The 17,831-nt window shown below is 41.8% G+C and overlaps 1 protein-coding gene across 5 annotated transcripts in view; it reads right to left on the bottom strand.

Annotated features, from left to right (window-relative positions):
• LOC103478802 (glutamate receptor, ionotropic, kainate 2) overlaps positions 1-17,831 on the bottom strand; it is a 561,179-nt gene that overhangs the window by 364,483 nt on the left and 178,865 nt on the right. For all 5 annotated transcript variants that reach the window (XM_017309433.1, XM_008432852.2, XM_017309432.1 and 2 more), the window contains one exon: positions 2,755-2,936. In XM_017309433.1, the coding sequence (XP_017164922.1) occupies positions 2,755-2,936 (182 nt within the window). The remainder of the gene's footprint in view (positions 1-2,754; positions 2,937-17,831) is intronic.

Raw genomic sequence — 17,831 nt, 5'->3', positions numbered from 1 at the left:
CATCAGAGCGCTAACGTTCTGGCAGCAGGGGTTCCCAGGTAACCCAGCGATTGATACTCCGTTGTGGGTCAAGATGGAATCCAAACTGGTGAATAATTCCTCCCTACCAGCTATGTTGTTTGCCTGCCTTGAAAACCGGAAGCCTACCGAAACCTGAGCTTTGTGTTAAAACATGAAGTAAGAATCCTAAATCAGATCAGAAGTTTCCTTGCATTACCAAACACATCTGTACAGACGCCGTTATGTTTTAACCACAGTTTTTTGCCTCCTTGGCAGGATAAAGCTTATCATGACTGGAAGGAAAGGGGGCTGGTGTCAATTAAGGACTTGTATATTGGCAACAAGTTTGCATCATTCAGCCTATTGAAAGAAAAATATAATCTGTCCCATTCACACTTCTTCCGATATCTGCAGGTCAGGCATTACATTAAATCAAAGATTCAGAACTTCGACACTCTTCCGATTGAGCACGACATTGTTGACATCCTAGGGAGCCCCCCTGATGCAAGACATCTTATTACAAGAATTATACATCTATTTGGTGACCGAACTGTGGCACACACCACAAAAATGAGGGAGGCCTGGGGAAAGGAGCTTGGGATAACAATCCCTGAACCCCTGTGGAACAGGTGCCTTTCTAAAATCAGCTCTTGTTCAATAAATGGCAGGCATCAGTTAATTCAGTTTAAAATCACACATCGGTTACACTATTTAAAGGTCAGATTGCATAAGATTTACCCCTTTGTTTCCCCAATGTGTGACAGGTGTAACATGTCTGAAGGCACACTGTCTCATGCTTTTTGGTCTTGCCCTTCACTAACTGGTCTTTGGTCAAAAATATTTGATTGGTACTCCAAGGCATATAAGAATCTCTTACAACCCGAACCAGAACTTATAACCTTCGGATGCCCTCGGGTGCCGGGGACTATACCCGCTGTAATGCGGCAGCCACTGGAGTTGGGACTGATTGTTGCCAAGAGACTAATCTTAAGAGACTGGAGGTCCTCTGTTCCTCCTTCCTTCCACCTGTGGGTGACGAACATGATGTCCATGATACAGATGGAGAGACTTCGGAAAGGCTCTAAAGACACTTTCTCATGTAACTGGAATCCCTTCTTGGAACACTTTACGAAGAACAGACTAAGCTGATCAAACTCTTCCATGGTCTCTCCCCTCTGTCGACTTCCGGTGTGTATGTGTACCCTTGTATGTGAATATGTATGTGTGCTGTGTGGGTATATCATATGTCAACCGCAATGTTTTATGCTTTGACCTGTACATCTGGGCCTTGTTTGTCTGTTTAATTGTATGTTCTAAACTTTGCAAACTTAAAATAAAATTGAAAAAGAAAAAAAAAAGTGTTCTCATTCCTGAGCTGTATGCAGCTAAATGCCTTAAATATAAATTAAAAGTGTGTTAAGTTTTTTCATTACAAAATCCCCCACTCTTCAAAATAAGAGGCCAACATCACTAACCAGATCGATAATTGTTTTGGTAGAGAAGTATTTCTAGATGACAAAAAATATCACTAGTAGGTGTGATAAAGTAAGAAAGAAACAATAGAGCCTACAGTCTAGTTATACATGTAGCTTATTCCGAAAAGAGTAAGTTCAAAATAATAATGTGAAATTGTTAGAATTTGAGTTTTCTGTGTTTATTTTGGGTTTGTTCTGTTTATTGTGATCCTGTTCCCTGTGAGTCTCTGTGTTGTCCTGTCTGTTCCCTAATGTCTGTTGTCAGATCCCTGTCGTTTGTAAGTTGTCGTTGTTGCATGTCAGTTGTTGCACATAGTTGTACTAACAAGTCCTGTGCCAACTCAGCTGTCGTTTTCAGTCTTTAGTTCTCAGTTGCTACCGGTATTTAGCTCCTGCTAAGTTTTCTGCCATGCCGCCTGAACTGGACTGTCTGAGCTGTTCTTAATTAAATCTTCATCATCACCATCTTCATCTGGGTTCATCTGCGTTCATTCTCACCACCACAAAACACATCATGTCAGAAATTCAATTTGTGAGATGGTTCATTCTGTCAAAACCAGTAGTCCAATCAAATTTCAAATCAAATTTATATATATACATATATATATATAATATTTAAGACCGCCTGATGTTGGCCTAAGTGCTGCACACAAAAACAACAAATAACAGTAATTCCAACATAAAGGAAAATGCAAACACAGTATAAGAGACATGGAAGCGTAAAAAGGCCCAACAAATGAATCTTCTTAAAACCCAAACATTTGTTCTTTATTTAGGTGCAGCAGTTCTCCGAAACAGTGATTAACAAGAAAGTTACATGTTCAAGCATTTTAGAGTTTGTTTTGTGTGTTTTTTAAACTGCTATTGTTACTCTTGTTCTTAAACAATCAAGTACTATTTTATCCTCATTTTCTGTGCAGTGAGATGTTTTGTTTGTTCTATAATAGAATGTGCAGAAGTACAACTATGGGTGCTTTTCTAAACACACTAACACTTTCAAATCTGCATAATAAAATGGGACATGAAAAATAATTAACAAGCATGCATAATTTAAAACGAAAAGATCAAAACATTTTGAGCACATTTGGTGGTGACATGTAACAATTGGAAATTGGCATATTAATATTAGGTGACCAATCCAGTTCCAAAAACCCTGCCTACTCAAAGTACAATCCACAGCTTCAGACTACCTCCGGCTGCTTTCTCGGGCTCAAATGATTCACTTTACATGGAAGTAGCAGCACACAGCGTAAAGCGAAGCTGATGGATGTGTCCATACCTGCTTTAGGATCCCAGCAGCCATCTCATGACCACAGTCGAATATGATATGAAATTCCTTTCCCCTTTTCATCTCCTTTAAAAGAGGCTTGGCATCCTTTGTCTCTGCAGGCAGCTGGCGGATTTTTAAGCGGATGTTGTACCGGGATGGTGCCTTTATTAGCTCTTGCAACCGAATGAGACCTGAAAGACAAGCACAGAAGCAGATCACTTTCAATATAATTAATCACATCAAGCAAATTTATTGGAAATTTTAAATTGTAGTTTAAATTTGGTAAATTACATTACTGATGTAACAATTGCTCTTTCGTTTTGCACCGTTTAGTGTATTGAAATTACAGACATTTCTAACGACACATTCAGAGAAACAACTGTCTCTGCCTCTCATTCCTTATTTCATGGCTCCGGTTATCTTGAGCTGGTTTCTGGAGTTATGCTGCTAAAGCCTTAGGCTGCTAGCAGACAAACTGATCACTTTTCCTCACTTTCTTCTTCTACTACTCTCCAACTTGTCCTTAGTTGGGTTCTTCTTCTTGAGACATGTCCACATTTTTTACACGCATCCTGAAATGTTTTTGAATAAGTCGCCTTTCTCTTTTTGGAGATATATAAAGTGTTCCAGGGGTGAAGTCATCAGCATTTGTCTGATCCATTGCTTGATACTTGGTTCTGTTTTCTTCCAGAAAAGTGCAGTGTTGTTGTGGGTACATATCAATCAGCAACTGTTTATATTTAGTAAACAAAGTATGATGTCAAGTGGGATGCAGACACAGTATGAGAACCTAGATGTGGTACAATGTGCTTTGAGACAAAATGCTTTATGTTTTATCACTTCAAAAAACTTTTTTTTTCTCTGCATTCCCAGATGCAATGAAATTATGCCCCTCTTTCTTTTGAACATTTTGTACATATGTCTGGTATGTTGGGATTATGCTGAATATAATGACATGTAATAGGACATAAAGTATTTAAGTTGACTGTTGTAACTTAGACTTCCGTTAACATAAGATCATTGAGTTGTCTCCCATGAGAGAAATGTGTCATTATATTTGGGCCAGCAATGAATTTCTACAAAAAGTTTATCTGGGTTTATTTGAGTCCAGCGCTGCACAGTGGTGCAGTTCGTCCCCCCACCTATGGGTGGGGGGACGGGTTCTGACTGTTTGTGCTTACGGGCCGAACAGCAGTTCAGATTACCCACCCTTCTTGGAGTCCTTAGAGGGGGTACAGGACAGTGCCCCTCCTGGGGACTCCCTTGTTCTACTGGGGGACTTCAGCGCTCACGTGGGCAATGACAGTGAGACCTGGAGGGGTGTGGTTGGGAGGAACGAAACGACCCCCCCGATCTGAACTCGAGTGGTGTTCTGTTGTTGGACATCTGTACTCGTCACGGATTGTCCATCACGAACACCATGTTCAGGCATAAGGGCGTCCATATGTGCACTTGGCACCAGTATGGGGTACCGGGTCCTTTGATACAGGCTGTCAGGTCCCTGTATGACCAGTGTCAGAGTCTGGTCCGCATTGCCGGCAGCAAGTCGGGCTCGTTTCCGGTGAGAGTTGGACTCCGCCAAGGCTGCCCTTTGTCACCGATTCTGTTCATTACTTTTATGGACAGAATTTCTAGGCGCAGCCGAGGTGTTGAGGGGATCCGTTTTGGTGGCATCTCTGCTTTTTGCGGATGATGTGGTCCTGTTTGCTTCATCGGAACGTGATCTGCAGCTCTCACTGGAACGGTTCGCACCCGAGTGTGAAGCGGCCGGGATGAGGCTCAGTGCCTCCAAATCCGAGGCCATGGTCTTGAGCCGGAAAAGGGTAGAGTGCCTTCTCCGGGTCAGGGGGGTCGTCCTGCCTCAAGTGGAGGAGTTTAAGTATCTGGGGATCTTGTTCACGAATGAGGGAAGAAGGGAGCGGGAGATCGACAGGCGGATTGGGGCAGCGTCTGCTGTGAAGCGGGCGCTGTACCGGTCCATCGTGGTGAAGAGAGAGCTGAGCCAAAAAGCGAAGCTCTCGATTTACCGGTCAATCTACGTTCCCACCCTCATCTATGGTCATGAGCTTTGGGTCATGACCGAAAGAACGAGATCACGGGTACAAGCGGCCGCAATGGGTTTCCTCCGCAGGGTGGCTGGGCTCTCCCTTAGAGATAGGGTGAGAAGCTCGGTCATCCGGGAGGGACTCAGAGTAGAGCCGCTGCTCCTCCACGTCGAGAGGAGCCAGTTGAGGTGGCTCGGGCATCTGGTAAGGATGCCTCCTGGACGCCTCCCTGGTGAGGTGTTCCGGGCACGTCCCACTGGGAGGAGGCCTCGGGGAAGACCCAGGACACGCTAGAGGGATTATGTCTCTCGGCTGGTCTGGGAACGCCTTGCGGTTCCCCCTTAGGAGCTGGAAGAAGTGGCTGGGAAGAGGGAAGTCTGGGCCTCCCTTCTGAAGCTGCTACCCCCAGATAACCCGACCCCAGATAAGAGACAGAAAATGGATGGATGGACATGGTTAAGCATATTCTTAGTGGGGAAAATGGAATAGATTCGGAATAGAATATTTTGATACTGATCTATGATGAGCATTTTACAAAGCAAACAACCAGTCATATATTTTAAATATATTATTTAGTAATATCAATAAAGCATATTTAAAAAATAAACAAACACAAAATTATGTAATCATAGAGAAACAAAGATGATTAAATAATGATTAATACTGAATAATATGTATTAAACTACATATTTATATGCATATATACTTAATGTCTATGTAAAAATTCATGTTTTCCAGCCAAGGAGTTGTAGCTTAAGAGAGATTCAGCAGCTGAGATTCATCCGTGCTTCAGTAACTCTGTCTCTCCTTAAAGACATTTCCCACTTCTTCCTCACATCACGTCTTTATGAAACCTTCAAAACAAATATGTGAGCTATGTTACTTTTGACAGAGTGAAGGAATTACCGTATTTTCCGCACTATAAGGCGCACCGGATTATAAGGCGCACCTTCAATGAATGGCCTATTTTAAAACTTTTTTCATATATAAGGCGCACCGCATTATAAGGCACATAGAATAGACTGTACAGTTAGGGTTTCCACCCGTCCCGTATAGAACCTATATGTACTCTACAAATGTGGATGTGTAATAATAAAGAAGTGGTTCCCGAGTACTTTATATAGTAGTCTGCCCCAGTCATTGTTTCACTCACAGTGTTGGTGTTGCGATATTGTGCCCAACTGCTTTCTGGATAACACAGACCAACCGACACGCTGCCCCGCAGTCTCTGTCTCTCTTCCCCCGATGCCCCCATGCTTTAAATGTATAGGGGCTGGTCCCTTGGTAACCCTATTCGAAGCACCCCGGATGAATGTCTAAAGCCACTTTGTTGACCTAAAGAATGTCAACAAAACAGTCCGACTCTGGTCGGCAAGGAGAGCCTTCCGCGACTGGGCCAGAGTGTGGCCGGACGATGGTGACCCTTCTCTGTTCGCGGACAGCATGTTCGTGGAGAACGTGGTGCTAAATGACCTGCAGACGACCTGATTATCAGGTCGGTAGGTAGATATGTCAGTCAAACTTTATTAACAAACCAAGGTTATGACAACTATCCCAGCATGCACCATGCGCTTCTTCTTCTACGGGCAAAAATGAAGTCAGCGGCTGCTTACCGTAGTTGCTAGACCAATATTGGTCCATATATAAGGCGCACCAGATTATTAGGCGCACTGTCGGCTTTTGAGGAAATTGAAGGTTTTTAGGTGCGCCTTATAGTGCGGAAAATACGATACACATAAATCCCAGTTTTTGCCATCTTGTGTCTCATAATCTAAATCAATAAAACTTAAGATTTACAAAATCTCGATCAGCCTTCATAGCGGGGCTGAACCCCGGTATTACACCAAGCACTATAGCTAATATTAGCTGGCATTTTGCCAGTGGCCATGAACACAGTATAGTAATATCATATACACAAAATATAAACGGTAATATGTTAATCTTGTGAAACAATATCCCCCGATATCTCATGTCAATATCCATCTGAACAAAAATATCCTGCAGTGCTGAGGTTTCTGCTGCTGTTTTGGTATAGCCAAGTAGGAGGGACGATCACTTCAAGATAATTCCTTCACCAGAGCAGCCAATGCGGGGTCTACTCTTTATATGCTCTGAGTGAATGGGGGAAGTTTGCGTGTTGCAGCGGAAAATTACCTCGGGGCTGAAGCACATCGACACAACGAGTCCAATACGACATTTAAAAAAACAAGCTCTTGACAAAGTTTGGCTATATCGAGGCTCAATGCAGGAAAAAAAGGACATCCGGAGCGGCCAGGTAGCAAGTAAAGCAGTGCACAACTACTAACACTCACCAGGATTAGCATCAGGATTAGAAAGCTGAACAAATAAGGTCTTCGAACTGGCAGTGTAAGACGCTGGAATCTGCTCTCACTCTTGGACACTGCTATGCGCTACTGGTTGTAATATTTCACAGACGGAGCGCCGCTCAACCTCCACCAGACAGTGAACTCTCTCACCAAACGTCTGCTTAAAGCTGCAGCACGTAACTTAAAAATTAAAAAAGAAAAAAGAATTTAGATATGTATTAAGATATGTCTCTTATGTCTAAATTAGGTGAATTTATTGCAAGATAATTTTTCCATTTTGCCAGATAAAATAGTATCATTTATACCTACAGCGAAAAATTAATAGCTGTTCCAGGCGATGGGCAGTGATCGACCTCATGGAAGTTCGGTATCAAAATCGACAGCAAAAAGTCTGATCGGAGCATCTCTAGAGTTTACGCAATATGCCAATAACATAATTTTTATGTTTCACCATAAAACTTATGTTATTGAAATAAAAGAATAACTTGGTTTTTAACTACAGGAAAGATCTGATCTCTGTAATGGTGAACATAAGTTTCTGTGCCAAATGTTAAGTTCTATTTTTCTATTGCATCCAGGGGCGCCGCCAGGAATTGTGGGCCCCCTGACAAAAAATAGTTTGGGCCCCCCTGCACAGCTGCTGTTACAATTTTTTTAGTCTATTTGACCCATAAAAAGCATCACAAAGCTTGCATCCGCCATGCTTTCTTTGGTTCAATACTGATAATTAGCACAATATTTACTGCTCATGAATTTAACATCCAACAGTCCACATCCAGTGTGCAAGTAGGTTGCTTAAATTTTTTCTATTAGTTTTAGATACTGAAATGTCTCTCCCCATGAGCAACAGTCAAAAGCAATGTGCAACTACATATAGAGCAATCCAGACTTCTCAAAAATGCCATGTAGTTGCATTTTATTCAAGCTGCAGTATGTAACTTTAATAAAAAATGTTTTCTCCATATTTGTTAAAGCTGTCACCATGTCGAAGCAGTTTGTTATGAGACAGATAATCTGTGAAAATAATCAATCTCCTCCATCTCCTTCCTGAATTACTATTACTGGTTAAACTAATGCACCGTTCTGACCAAAACAACCAATCAGAACTAGTAGGATGCTCTTAGCACTGTGAATTAGCCTCATTTACTCACTGCTAAATGTGATAATGGTGGAGAAACAACTTATCATTACAAGAAACCGTTTATTTGTCATCATTAGTAGCTATGCTAACTAAACTGAGCATTCACAGTTTGAATCTGCACAGCTCTGTGCTATGCTAGTTGCAGCATGGCACAAATCAAGAGGGAGGAAGAATGAGCAGCACCACATGAGATTTTGATTGACGGCACTAAATGTCTCCTGCCACTAACTGGTTGTTTCTAGCACTGGGAGAAGGCAGAGGAAATAGATTTTTTTTACAGATTATCTCTCATCATGACAGTTTTAAAAAATACGTGAAAAAAATTCATCTATCCATTTTCTTTCACCCTTGTCCCTCAGTGGGGTCGGGAGGGTTGCTGGTGCCCATCTCCAGCTAGCGTGCCGGGCGAGAGGCGGGGTCACCCTGGACAGGTCGCCAGTCTGTCACAGGGCAACACAGAGACACACAACCATGCACACACACACACTCACACATAGGGGCAATTTGGAAAGGCCAATTAACCTGACAATCATGTTTTTGGATCTGGGAGGAAACCGGAGTACCCAGAGAAAACCCACGCATGCACAGGGAGAACATGCAAACTCCATGCAGAAAGACCGGGGCCGGGAATCGAACCCAGAACCTTCTTGCTGCAAGGCAACAGCTCTACCAACCATATCTATCTACCATAGTAAAGAGTTACGTTTGATTCTGTTAGACACCAAGATCCATTTCTCACGAAAAAGAAACGTTTTCCCAGGCCACAGAGACATGGTGTGATTTCAGGGAGTGTCTTCAGTCCATATAATCAGCTGCCCTCCTCCTTCTCCTCAGATGCTGCACAGACTTTGTTAGAAACTCTTCTCGGATGTGATGGTTAAAGCGTCTGCTTTCAGCGCTGAAAGGGAATAAAATAAGTAAAGTCTGAATGATTTTGTTGGCTGATTTTATGCTCCGTGTGTCAATACAAATTATGATTCATTGATCGGGATTTCCATTCCCAACAGTAGCTCTTCCATTTCGTGTATGTTGAGTTTTTAATAAGAGTCACAGAAACTGTTCTGATTTCTCAAGTTCGTGGGACGAGCTTTTCAGATTTTTGCGCGGCCGCGCGCATCGACTCTGGCTGACTAAGAGGACAAAGCATTTGATACGGTTTGATGCATCGTGTATCCGGTAAAATACTACTACTAATAATAAATAATGTAAAACCAGTATGATGCGTGACTACGAGGAGAGCGCAAAAGCTCCTCACTGGGCTGAACCTGCATCGTGAGGTTAGCGCTAGTTCATTAATCACTAACGCTCTGACCAACCAGGAACATGTACATAAACTTTGCAGGGAAGACAGAACCGCACGCTATGCAGTGTGTTGAGATGTAAATGCCGCATATAATTCTTTGTTCACAAAGATAAATCTCACCGCTCCCTCAACGCGCACCTCTGATTTCGTGAAGTTATTCCTGCGGTTCATGGAGCCGCGCAACCAGAGCTAATGTGGCGGGGTTTAAACTCTTACCTGGAGTGCTCCAAAGAAACATAATTCCTCACAGTAAGTTGATGTAAATATCCATACAGGTCAGCCTGTGTCCAGTTTGAGTGAAAGGAAGCGCGCGATCCCGCTGAGGTAAAGTGAGATAAAGCAGTGGCAGCGCGCGAGGCAAAGCGCAGAGGCGGTGTGATTGGTCCGCGCACCGCTGGCTTTAAATGTAAATATATACCTATCTATTACAAACGTATCCTTTAGGAATACATCTGCTCCGCTAGTAAAATGCTCAGAGCAACAGAGATGCTTGCAAACCCCTTAAAAAATTAAGCAATTTTTGTTTTTTAATAATTATTATTTTCCTTAACCCTCTGATGTGTGAATGACTGACTTGAGTCTTCGGTGAGTGGGTCCTTTTTGACCCGGGTTACAATCAATGTGTTTTTATGCTACTTTTGTCATTTTGATTGAAAATAATGTTTTGTATAATACTTTCTACTGTGTTTTATTTCACACAAGTTATTTCATGTTTGAAATATTTTCATTTTTCACTTTTTTAAACGTTTTTAGAACAATTTGTAGAACATTTTTAAAACAAAATGACAACAGCAATTTTACAACAGTGATGATGAAATGTCAATAATGGACAATGTTAACATCCATTATGTGTGTGTGTGTGGGCATGGGGGGGGGGTAGTGAAAGAGCACATTTCTTGAAACTAGCTAGCTAACCAAGCTAGCTAATATTACTGTCTATTTTATTATGCTCTGTGTATCATGCATGTGAATGTGTGTGATTTATTTATCCATCCATCTTCCGTTTAACCGGGGTCAGGTCGTGGGGTCTAAGTAAGGAGGCTCAGAGTTCGCTCTTTCCAGCCATTTGTTCCAGCTCCTCTGCGGGGAACTCATGGCATTCCTAGACCAAATATTGTCAGCGTTTCCTGGGTCTTTCCCTGGCCTCCTCCTGGTGGGACCTGCTTAGAACACCTCACCAGAGAGAGACGTCCAGGAGGCATCCTAACCAGATGCCGAGTCACCTCAACTGACTTGTCTCGACATGAAGGAGCACCGGCTCTATTCTGAGTCTCTCCTGGATATCTGACCTTCTCACCCTATCTCTAAGGGAGAACCCATACACCTTACAGGGAAAACTAATTTTGACAACTTGTATCCATGATCTCATTCTTTTGGACATGACCCAGCGCTCAAAGACAAGAGCATGAACTTAGATCAACCGGTAAATCAAGAGTTTTGCTTTTTGGCTCAGCTTCACCACGACAGATCGGTGCAGCACCTGCTTCACTGTGGACGCTGCACCAATCCGCATGTCAATCTCTTTTTCCCTCATTGGTGAACAAGATCCTGAGATACTTGAACTCCTCCACTTGGGGTAGGACATCCTCCCCGACCCAAAGTAGGCACTCTATACTTTTCTGGCTCTTTTATTTATGCATTTATTTTATTTATTGAGATGATAAAAGAAAGAACCTTGAACACATTGATCAACAGGTTTTGCATGTCATTCAACACACTCTCTTTCTTGGTTTTCTCATCCAGGGTGTCGGACACACACACACACACAAATAATACACATGCACAATAAAGTATAGGTGGTAATGTTAGCTAGTTGGTTAGATAACTAGTGTTTGCTAACTTTGAAGAATGCTAATATGTTGATTCATGACAATAACGCTGTCACAATACTCATGATTGACACACACAAACATATTTGTGAGAGAAAAAATAAAGATAATACTTATGTCAGAGTTCTTGCTGTGTAAAACAATATTATTCAGGGGTGACACTTAGGTCTCAGTGTGTTTGGTTCACAAAAAAATGTGATCCTGACAGTCACAGTTGGTAAGAAACAAAGATTCCCATTAATTCCATAGGAAATGAATGTGGGTCATTTTGGACCCACTCATGGAAGAAAGGGGTAGTGATATAAAACATGCTATTTCTTAAAATGTATAAAAGGTACACGATTTGAACACGATTACAGTTTAGTAAAAGCTAGCGTGGCTAACACGGTTACAGTTTAGTAAAAAGCCTTTTCAGGTTAAATAAAATCTTTAATGTATGTCAGATACGGTACACATTGCATATTAATCTGTTCAGCTAACGTAAGGCTGTGTAACAGACAGGCTTCAGGATGTAGAAGTTGTATCGGTACTGTATGATGTACTTGGCTAAAAGGTTTTCATAATGGATGTGTTTATTATTGACTTTATTTTTTTTCATTCACGAAACACAAAGAAAGCAAAGCAATAATACTTACACCAGCAGACACTTTGTTCTTATTGATCCTATGACGGTCGAGCTGCAAATGCGGTCGTGCACAAGCTTAATCCAAGGAAGGCATTCCATTTCAGATTTTGGAAATCTGTTAATTTTAGTTCCACAAACACGATCAGGATACCTGACATCGCCTGTAGAGATACCCCACTGACGGAGAAGTATTTCTTTTTGAGTCCTGACGCAAAAACTTTCTGTCGGTCTGGTAGTCTACAATGTACATTAGCATGAGTTTGTGAGCCGGTAACCCACGTGATAGCTGCGCTGTGACATAAAATGGGCATTAGCCAATGAAAGGCGGACCCTGTGGTAAGGTCCATTGATTGTAAGAGATTATTCTGACTCTGCTGTAGAGGATGGTTTAACATTGCGTCCCATTACGTACCAAAGCTCACGATTGCCAAACTCTGAAATGTTGAAGGTTCTGCCTAACCAGCTTTCACATTTAACAGAGGAACAAAAAAATTAAATTATTGTCTTGGTCAATAATTTCACAGAACTGTTCCATGATGTGCCAACACATACTTCAGTTCTTAAACATGACATTGATGTTGCTGCTGCCAAGCCAATAAAACAGCATCCGTACAGAATAAATCCAGTTAAAAGAGGATTGATGAACGGTGAGACAGACTACATGTTACAACATGGGTTTGCTAAGCATAGTTCCAGCCCTTGGAGCTCCCCATGTCTCTTGGAGATGAAACCTGATGGTTCTCCTCGTTTTATAACAGATTTCCAAAAGGTTAATTCAGTTACAGTTATTGATTCATATCCACTTCCTCGTATAGAGGATTGTGTTGATAACATTGGCAATGCAAACTTTGTAAGCAAATTGGACCTGTTAAAAAGAATACTGACATGTACCATTAACTGACCGAGCATCAAAGATTTCTGCATTTGTAACACCGGATCAGTTTTTGCAATATACCGTCATGGCATTTGGTATGTGTAATGCCCCAGCCACCTTTCAGCGGTTGGTTAACAATGTTCTGTCTGGGTTACCAAACTGTAATGCATATCTTGACAATCTCATTGTGTATACTTCTACCTGGGAAGAACACATAAAAATCTTAAAGGATGTGTTGACACGGCTTGTTGAAGCTTCACTTACCGTAAACCTAGCAAAGTGTGACTTTGGTAAAGCGACAGTCACTTACTTGGGCAGACAAGTCGGCCGGGGACAAGTCTGCCCTATAGAAGCCAAAGTAAAAGCCATTGTTGAGTTTCCCATCCATAGCACAAGAAAAGCCCTTCGCCGTTTCCTTGGCATGGCCAGTTATTACCGAAATTTCTGTCGAAATTTTTCGACAGTAGCCCATCCTCTCACTACTCTGCTGAGCCCAAAAGTAGACTTTGTCTGGACTCCTGAATGTCAGCATGCTTTTGAAAGTATAAAATCTCTTTTCTCCCATGCACCTGTGCTTTCTTCTTCAGACATGTCAAAGGCTTTCAAACTTGAAGTGGATGCTAGTGCTGTGGGAGCTGGTGCTGTACTATTACAGGAAGGTGGTGACGGAGCTGATCATCCCGTCTGTTACTTTTCCTGTAAATTCACACCAAGTCAACTCAATTACTCCATCATTGAGAAAGAAACTATAGCCTTGCTACTTGCACTTCAGCACTTTGAAGTTTACTTAGGGTCTAGCCCTATGCCAATTACAGTATACACTGACCACAATCCTCTTGTTTTCCTTTCTCGGATGTACAACCACAACCAAATACTGATGCGGTGGGCTTTAATGGTACAGGATTACCATCTTGATATCAAGCATAAGAAAGGTGCAGACGACTTCTTAGATGCTTTGTATAGAGTAGCGGTTAACAACGTGGGCGGTACCGCCCCCCAGGGGACGTTCAGAGGACGGCAGGGGGCGCTGGCGGACATCTTTACAAAAGGGGGGCGCTGGGATGCCTTTGGGGGGCGTTTAGTCGAAGGTAAACTTTACACCTTAAATGCACAACAATGCCAGTTTACACATTGAGCAACTTGGTAAAACTGTCTTGTGTAACATTAAACCATGCTTGGCTGCAACTGTATTGATGGCAGCTCTTCTTCTATTCAGTGTTTGTTAGCTTCTTGGCGCAGCTCCATTCTCCTGCTACTGGTAGCTAAAATCATGACATCCTCACTGTGTATCCCTCTGAAAAATGAACCCATTTAAATAAAGAAATCAAGAAATTCCTCCATGGGTGATACCACGATAGAGAGCGTTCATTTTATAGTGTTAACACCAGTGCTGTAAGTGGACTGGTATGAAACGTGGGTGATAGAACAACACAGCACTTTAAAATTTCAGTAATCAGAATGCAGAAATTGTTTCCGTTGTTTTGAAAGGTTTATGTCAGTCAGCCTTTTCCCCATTGATACGCTTCCCGACCGCCCTGCACCTTAGGGGGTAAAAAAAAAAAAGACGTTCACATTGCGCGAAACTCTGAAAAAGGAGAAGCGGGACATAAAAGGGAGCGACGAAGTAGATGTGAATTATGGCATGAAAACGGAGAATCCAATGCTGAACAGTGAAAAAATCAACACAACATGTGAAACACATGATGTCCACCGGGTCCACTTATCACTGATTTATGTTTTTAATTAGATTTGATATATTTATTTCTTCAACATTATTTTTCATGTCAGTGTTAATGTCATGAGGCTGATGACTCCATGACACTTTCAATTGGACTCATTAGGATTTGATTAAGAACTAGATTTGTTCTTTGTAATTTCTGTCCAGTAAAAATATTAATCTATAAATCAATAGATGGGTCTATATAAACATATAATCCATGCTCCTGTCTCATATTTGTATGGCATTAAAAGGACCTGGAACTTTTGTTTTTCCACTGAAAGCTCTGGTTTGCACAATAATTGCTATGAGGGTGAAGTTTTATGGATGATACTCTGATGTCCCATTCTCCTGAAGGCAGCACAGAGCTGCACCACCAGAAACCCAAAGAAACACTGAAGAGAAGAAGAGTTATGATTAATGTAGTTACAGTTCTATCCATGTTTTAATGTTGCAGAGCTGAGTCGTTTTTCAAATAGTTCTAAGTTTAAACTAGCATTGCTGTACATCTGGTTATTTTGTGCAAGACTGAACAACTAGAAAATGGCACAAAATAAGAATATTTTTTCCACTCTGACTGGCTGCTGTTAGGCCTACCAATTTTAAGATGAATGTTCATTGCATTTTTCGTAGACGCCTGTGAAAATAATTTCTATTCCCATGGCTTTTTTGTTCTCTGGGAAATTATTTTTGATGATAAATACAGAAACAAGCATAAAAATCAAAACATCTACAATAGTGATAGTAATATTAATGTTAAAATAATGGTCAGTGCAAAGTAGCCTACAAATTCTTTGGTGGGGGCGGTGAGGGACCTGATTAAAGGCAAGGGGGGCGCTCCTTTGTCAGACAGCTTGCTACTTTGTTGGGTGTTTGGTTGACTGCTGTAAACTTATTTTACTAGCTCTGATAGTTTTGTTAGCTTTTGCTAGCTCTTGCAAACTCATCTTGTCTCTGTGGGGGATCTTTGTATCTCTGTTAGAGATTTGTAGTTTGTTTTGTTTATCCTGGACTTGAAGTCCATTTTTGTTTGGTTAAAGATCTTTGGTTTACAACTCTGTTTTGTGGATCTTGTTTTATTTAGTACACTTTTGTTGTAAGTCCCTACATTTTGATTGTTAATTTTTTCCTTTTTATTTTTTTTGTCAAAACCCAAGCAATAAACCTAAATTGTTAAACCTTACCACCTAGGTTTCTTCCCTTTCCCCTAGCCGAGCTGGGTCGTAACAGAGATGCACACTGAAGGACTCCATCCATCCTGCACACAGACTGTTTCAGCCAGGCAGGAGTCTGAGGAGCAGACTGGATGCTCCTCAGAGAAACAGTTTCTACCTTTCAATCAGACTGCAGAACTCGAGCTGCACTTAATTCAGATTCATCAAATTATGTACTTTATACCTTACATATATAGTATAAAGTACTTTATTATGATTTGTTTATTTCTTTATTAGACTTCCTAATCTGGGAAAATCAGTCTCTTTGTTTGCCTATTTGCTCCTGCGCCGTCTCCCCAATGTCAGTAGGCGAAGAGGTGCTGGGCAGGACAATGGCAATCTTCAAGGATGCGTTGGACTCTGGAGAGACATCGGGAGCTTGAGATTTCCGGGTTAACAGTGCTGGCCAGGTGTCAGAGGGAGTACTGGGTCTGTAGCTTAACATGTTTTATGGAGACATGGCTCATTCTATTCATTCCTGATGCCCATGTCTCTATCAGGGGCTACTGGACTGTTTGGGCTGACTAGGATTGTACTGAGATTGGCAAGCGGAAAGGAGGGGGGTTTGCCATTCTAGTAAACAGCCGTTAGTGTAATCCTGCTCATATATCGGTCCAGGAGCTAATCTGTTGCCTGGATGTTGAACAGCTGGTGGTTGGTCATTGTTTATTTTACTTTCAGCATGAATATTTCCATATTGAACTGTTGACTGATTACATCCCCCTGTGCTAACCCTACAGTTACTTGTGATGTCATTTACTCCTCTATAGCTTGCTTGCAGAGTGGACGTACGACTGCATTCAAGGCTATCTCGGGTGATTTTAACCATGTCACCATGGTCAAAACCCTGCCCAACTTCACCCAGTATGTGAGCTGTCCCACCAGAGAAGAGAGGACTCTGGACTTGCTGTATGCTAACATAAAAGATACATATATAGTTCCTCTCCCCTCTCTCTGCTCAACTGATCATTACAGGAGGAAACTAGCAGAAAAACACAAGAGGTCTGGAGAGGAAAGAGGACCATCACCGGGTTCAGATCAGCAGACCAGGAATGAGAGGGAGACTCTGACTCCTGGCCATTGCAGTTGAAGGCAATATTGACAGAGCCAATGAACTCAACCTGTTTTTTAACTGATTTAACATTGCGGTCCGTGCACCTCCCACCCACACTCCCATCAATACCACTGCTAAAGTCCACCCACTCTCCACTCCCCCTCCTCAGAGACCTTCATCCCCCTGTGAGTTTCACCTTCACACCTCCTTCCCTCCTTGAAGATATGTAAACATAATTCTCCTTCCCACCTCACCCCCTTCTGTTAACCATGCAGCTGAGGAGCTGAGCGGTCCCAAAGACATTCCCTGACATTTTATCGGACTTCTGCCAGGAGGCTGAGCAACGTGGTTTCATGGCCCTGTGACGTCACCGCCTTCACTCATGTCTTTGTTTTGCCCTTTGTTTTGTCTGAATGCTGCCTTTTTTTTATTATTTATTTCTGATTTTTAACAAAACAATGAGCATCATACATAGACATTCAAGTCATACTTTAGACAGGACTTTGTAGAATAAACATAAACTAATAAATGACAAGACAACCAAAAAATAGAACAAGACACATATAAACAAAAATCTAGCAATTAATTCCATAAGTACATGGATACAAAGTAGATAACTAAAAAATAAACAAGTAGAGGTAACAGAAAGAAAATAAAATATAAATTAAACAGAAAACAACTAAAACGGGGCACTTAAAGGGCTTAATGTATTCTGCGCTACTAAAATTGTTATAAGACTTAGATGAAGGGTGTATGCCATTACAACTGGCAAGTAAGGGGAGCACCACTCATGGGGTCACATCGAGTGTCAAAGACCTGACATGGTCCAGAAACGGTGACCAGATTCTTGAGAATGTGATTTCAGACCCTTTGACAGTATGCCTAATTTTTTCCAGTTTCATGAACGAAAGGGCATCTTTTATCCAATGAGAATGTGAGGGTGGGAGAGGATTCTTC

Source organism: Poecilia reticulata, linkage group LG16, assembly GCF_000633615.1.
Source record: "Poecilia reticulata strain Guanapo linkage group LG16, Guppy_female_1.0+MT, whole genome shotgun sequence".
NCBI lineage: Eukaryota > Metazoa > Chordata > Actinopteri > Cyprinodontiformes > Poeciliidae > Poecilia > Poecilia reticulata.
This window is presented reverse-complemented; position numbering and strand designations above follow the sequence as displayed.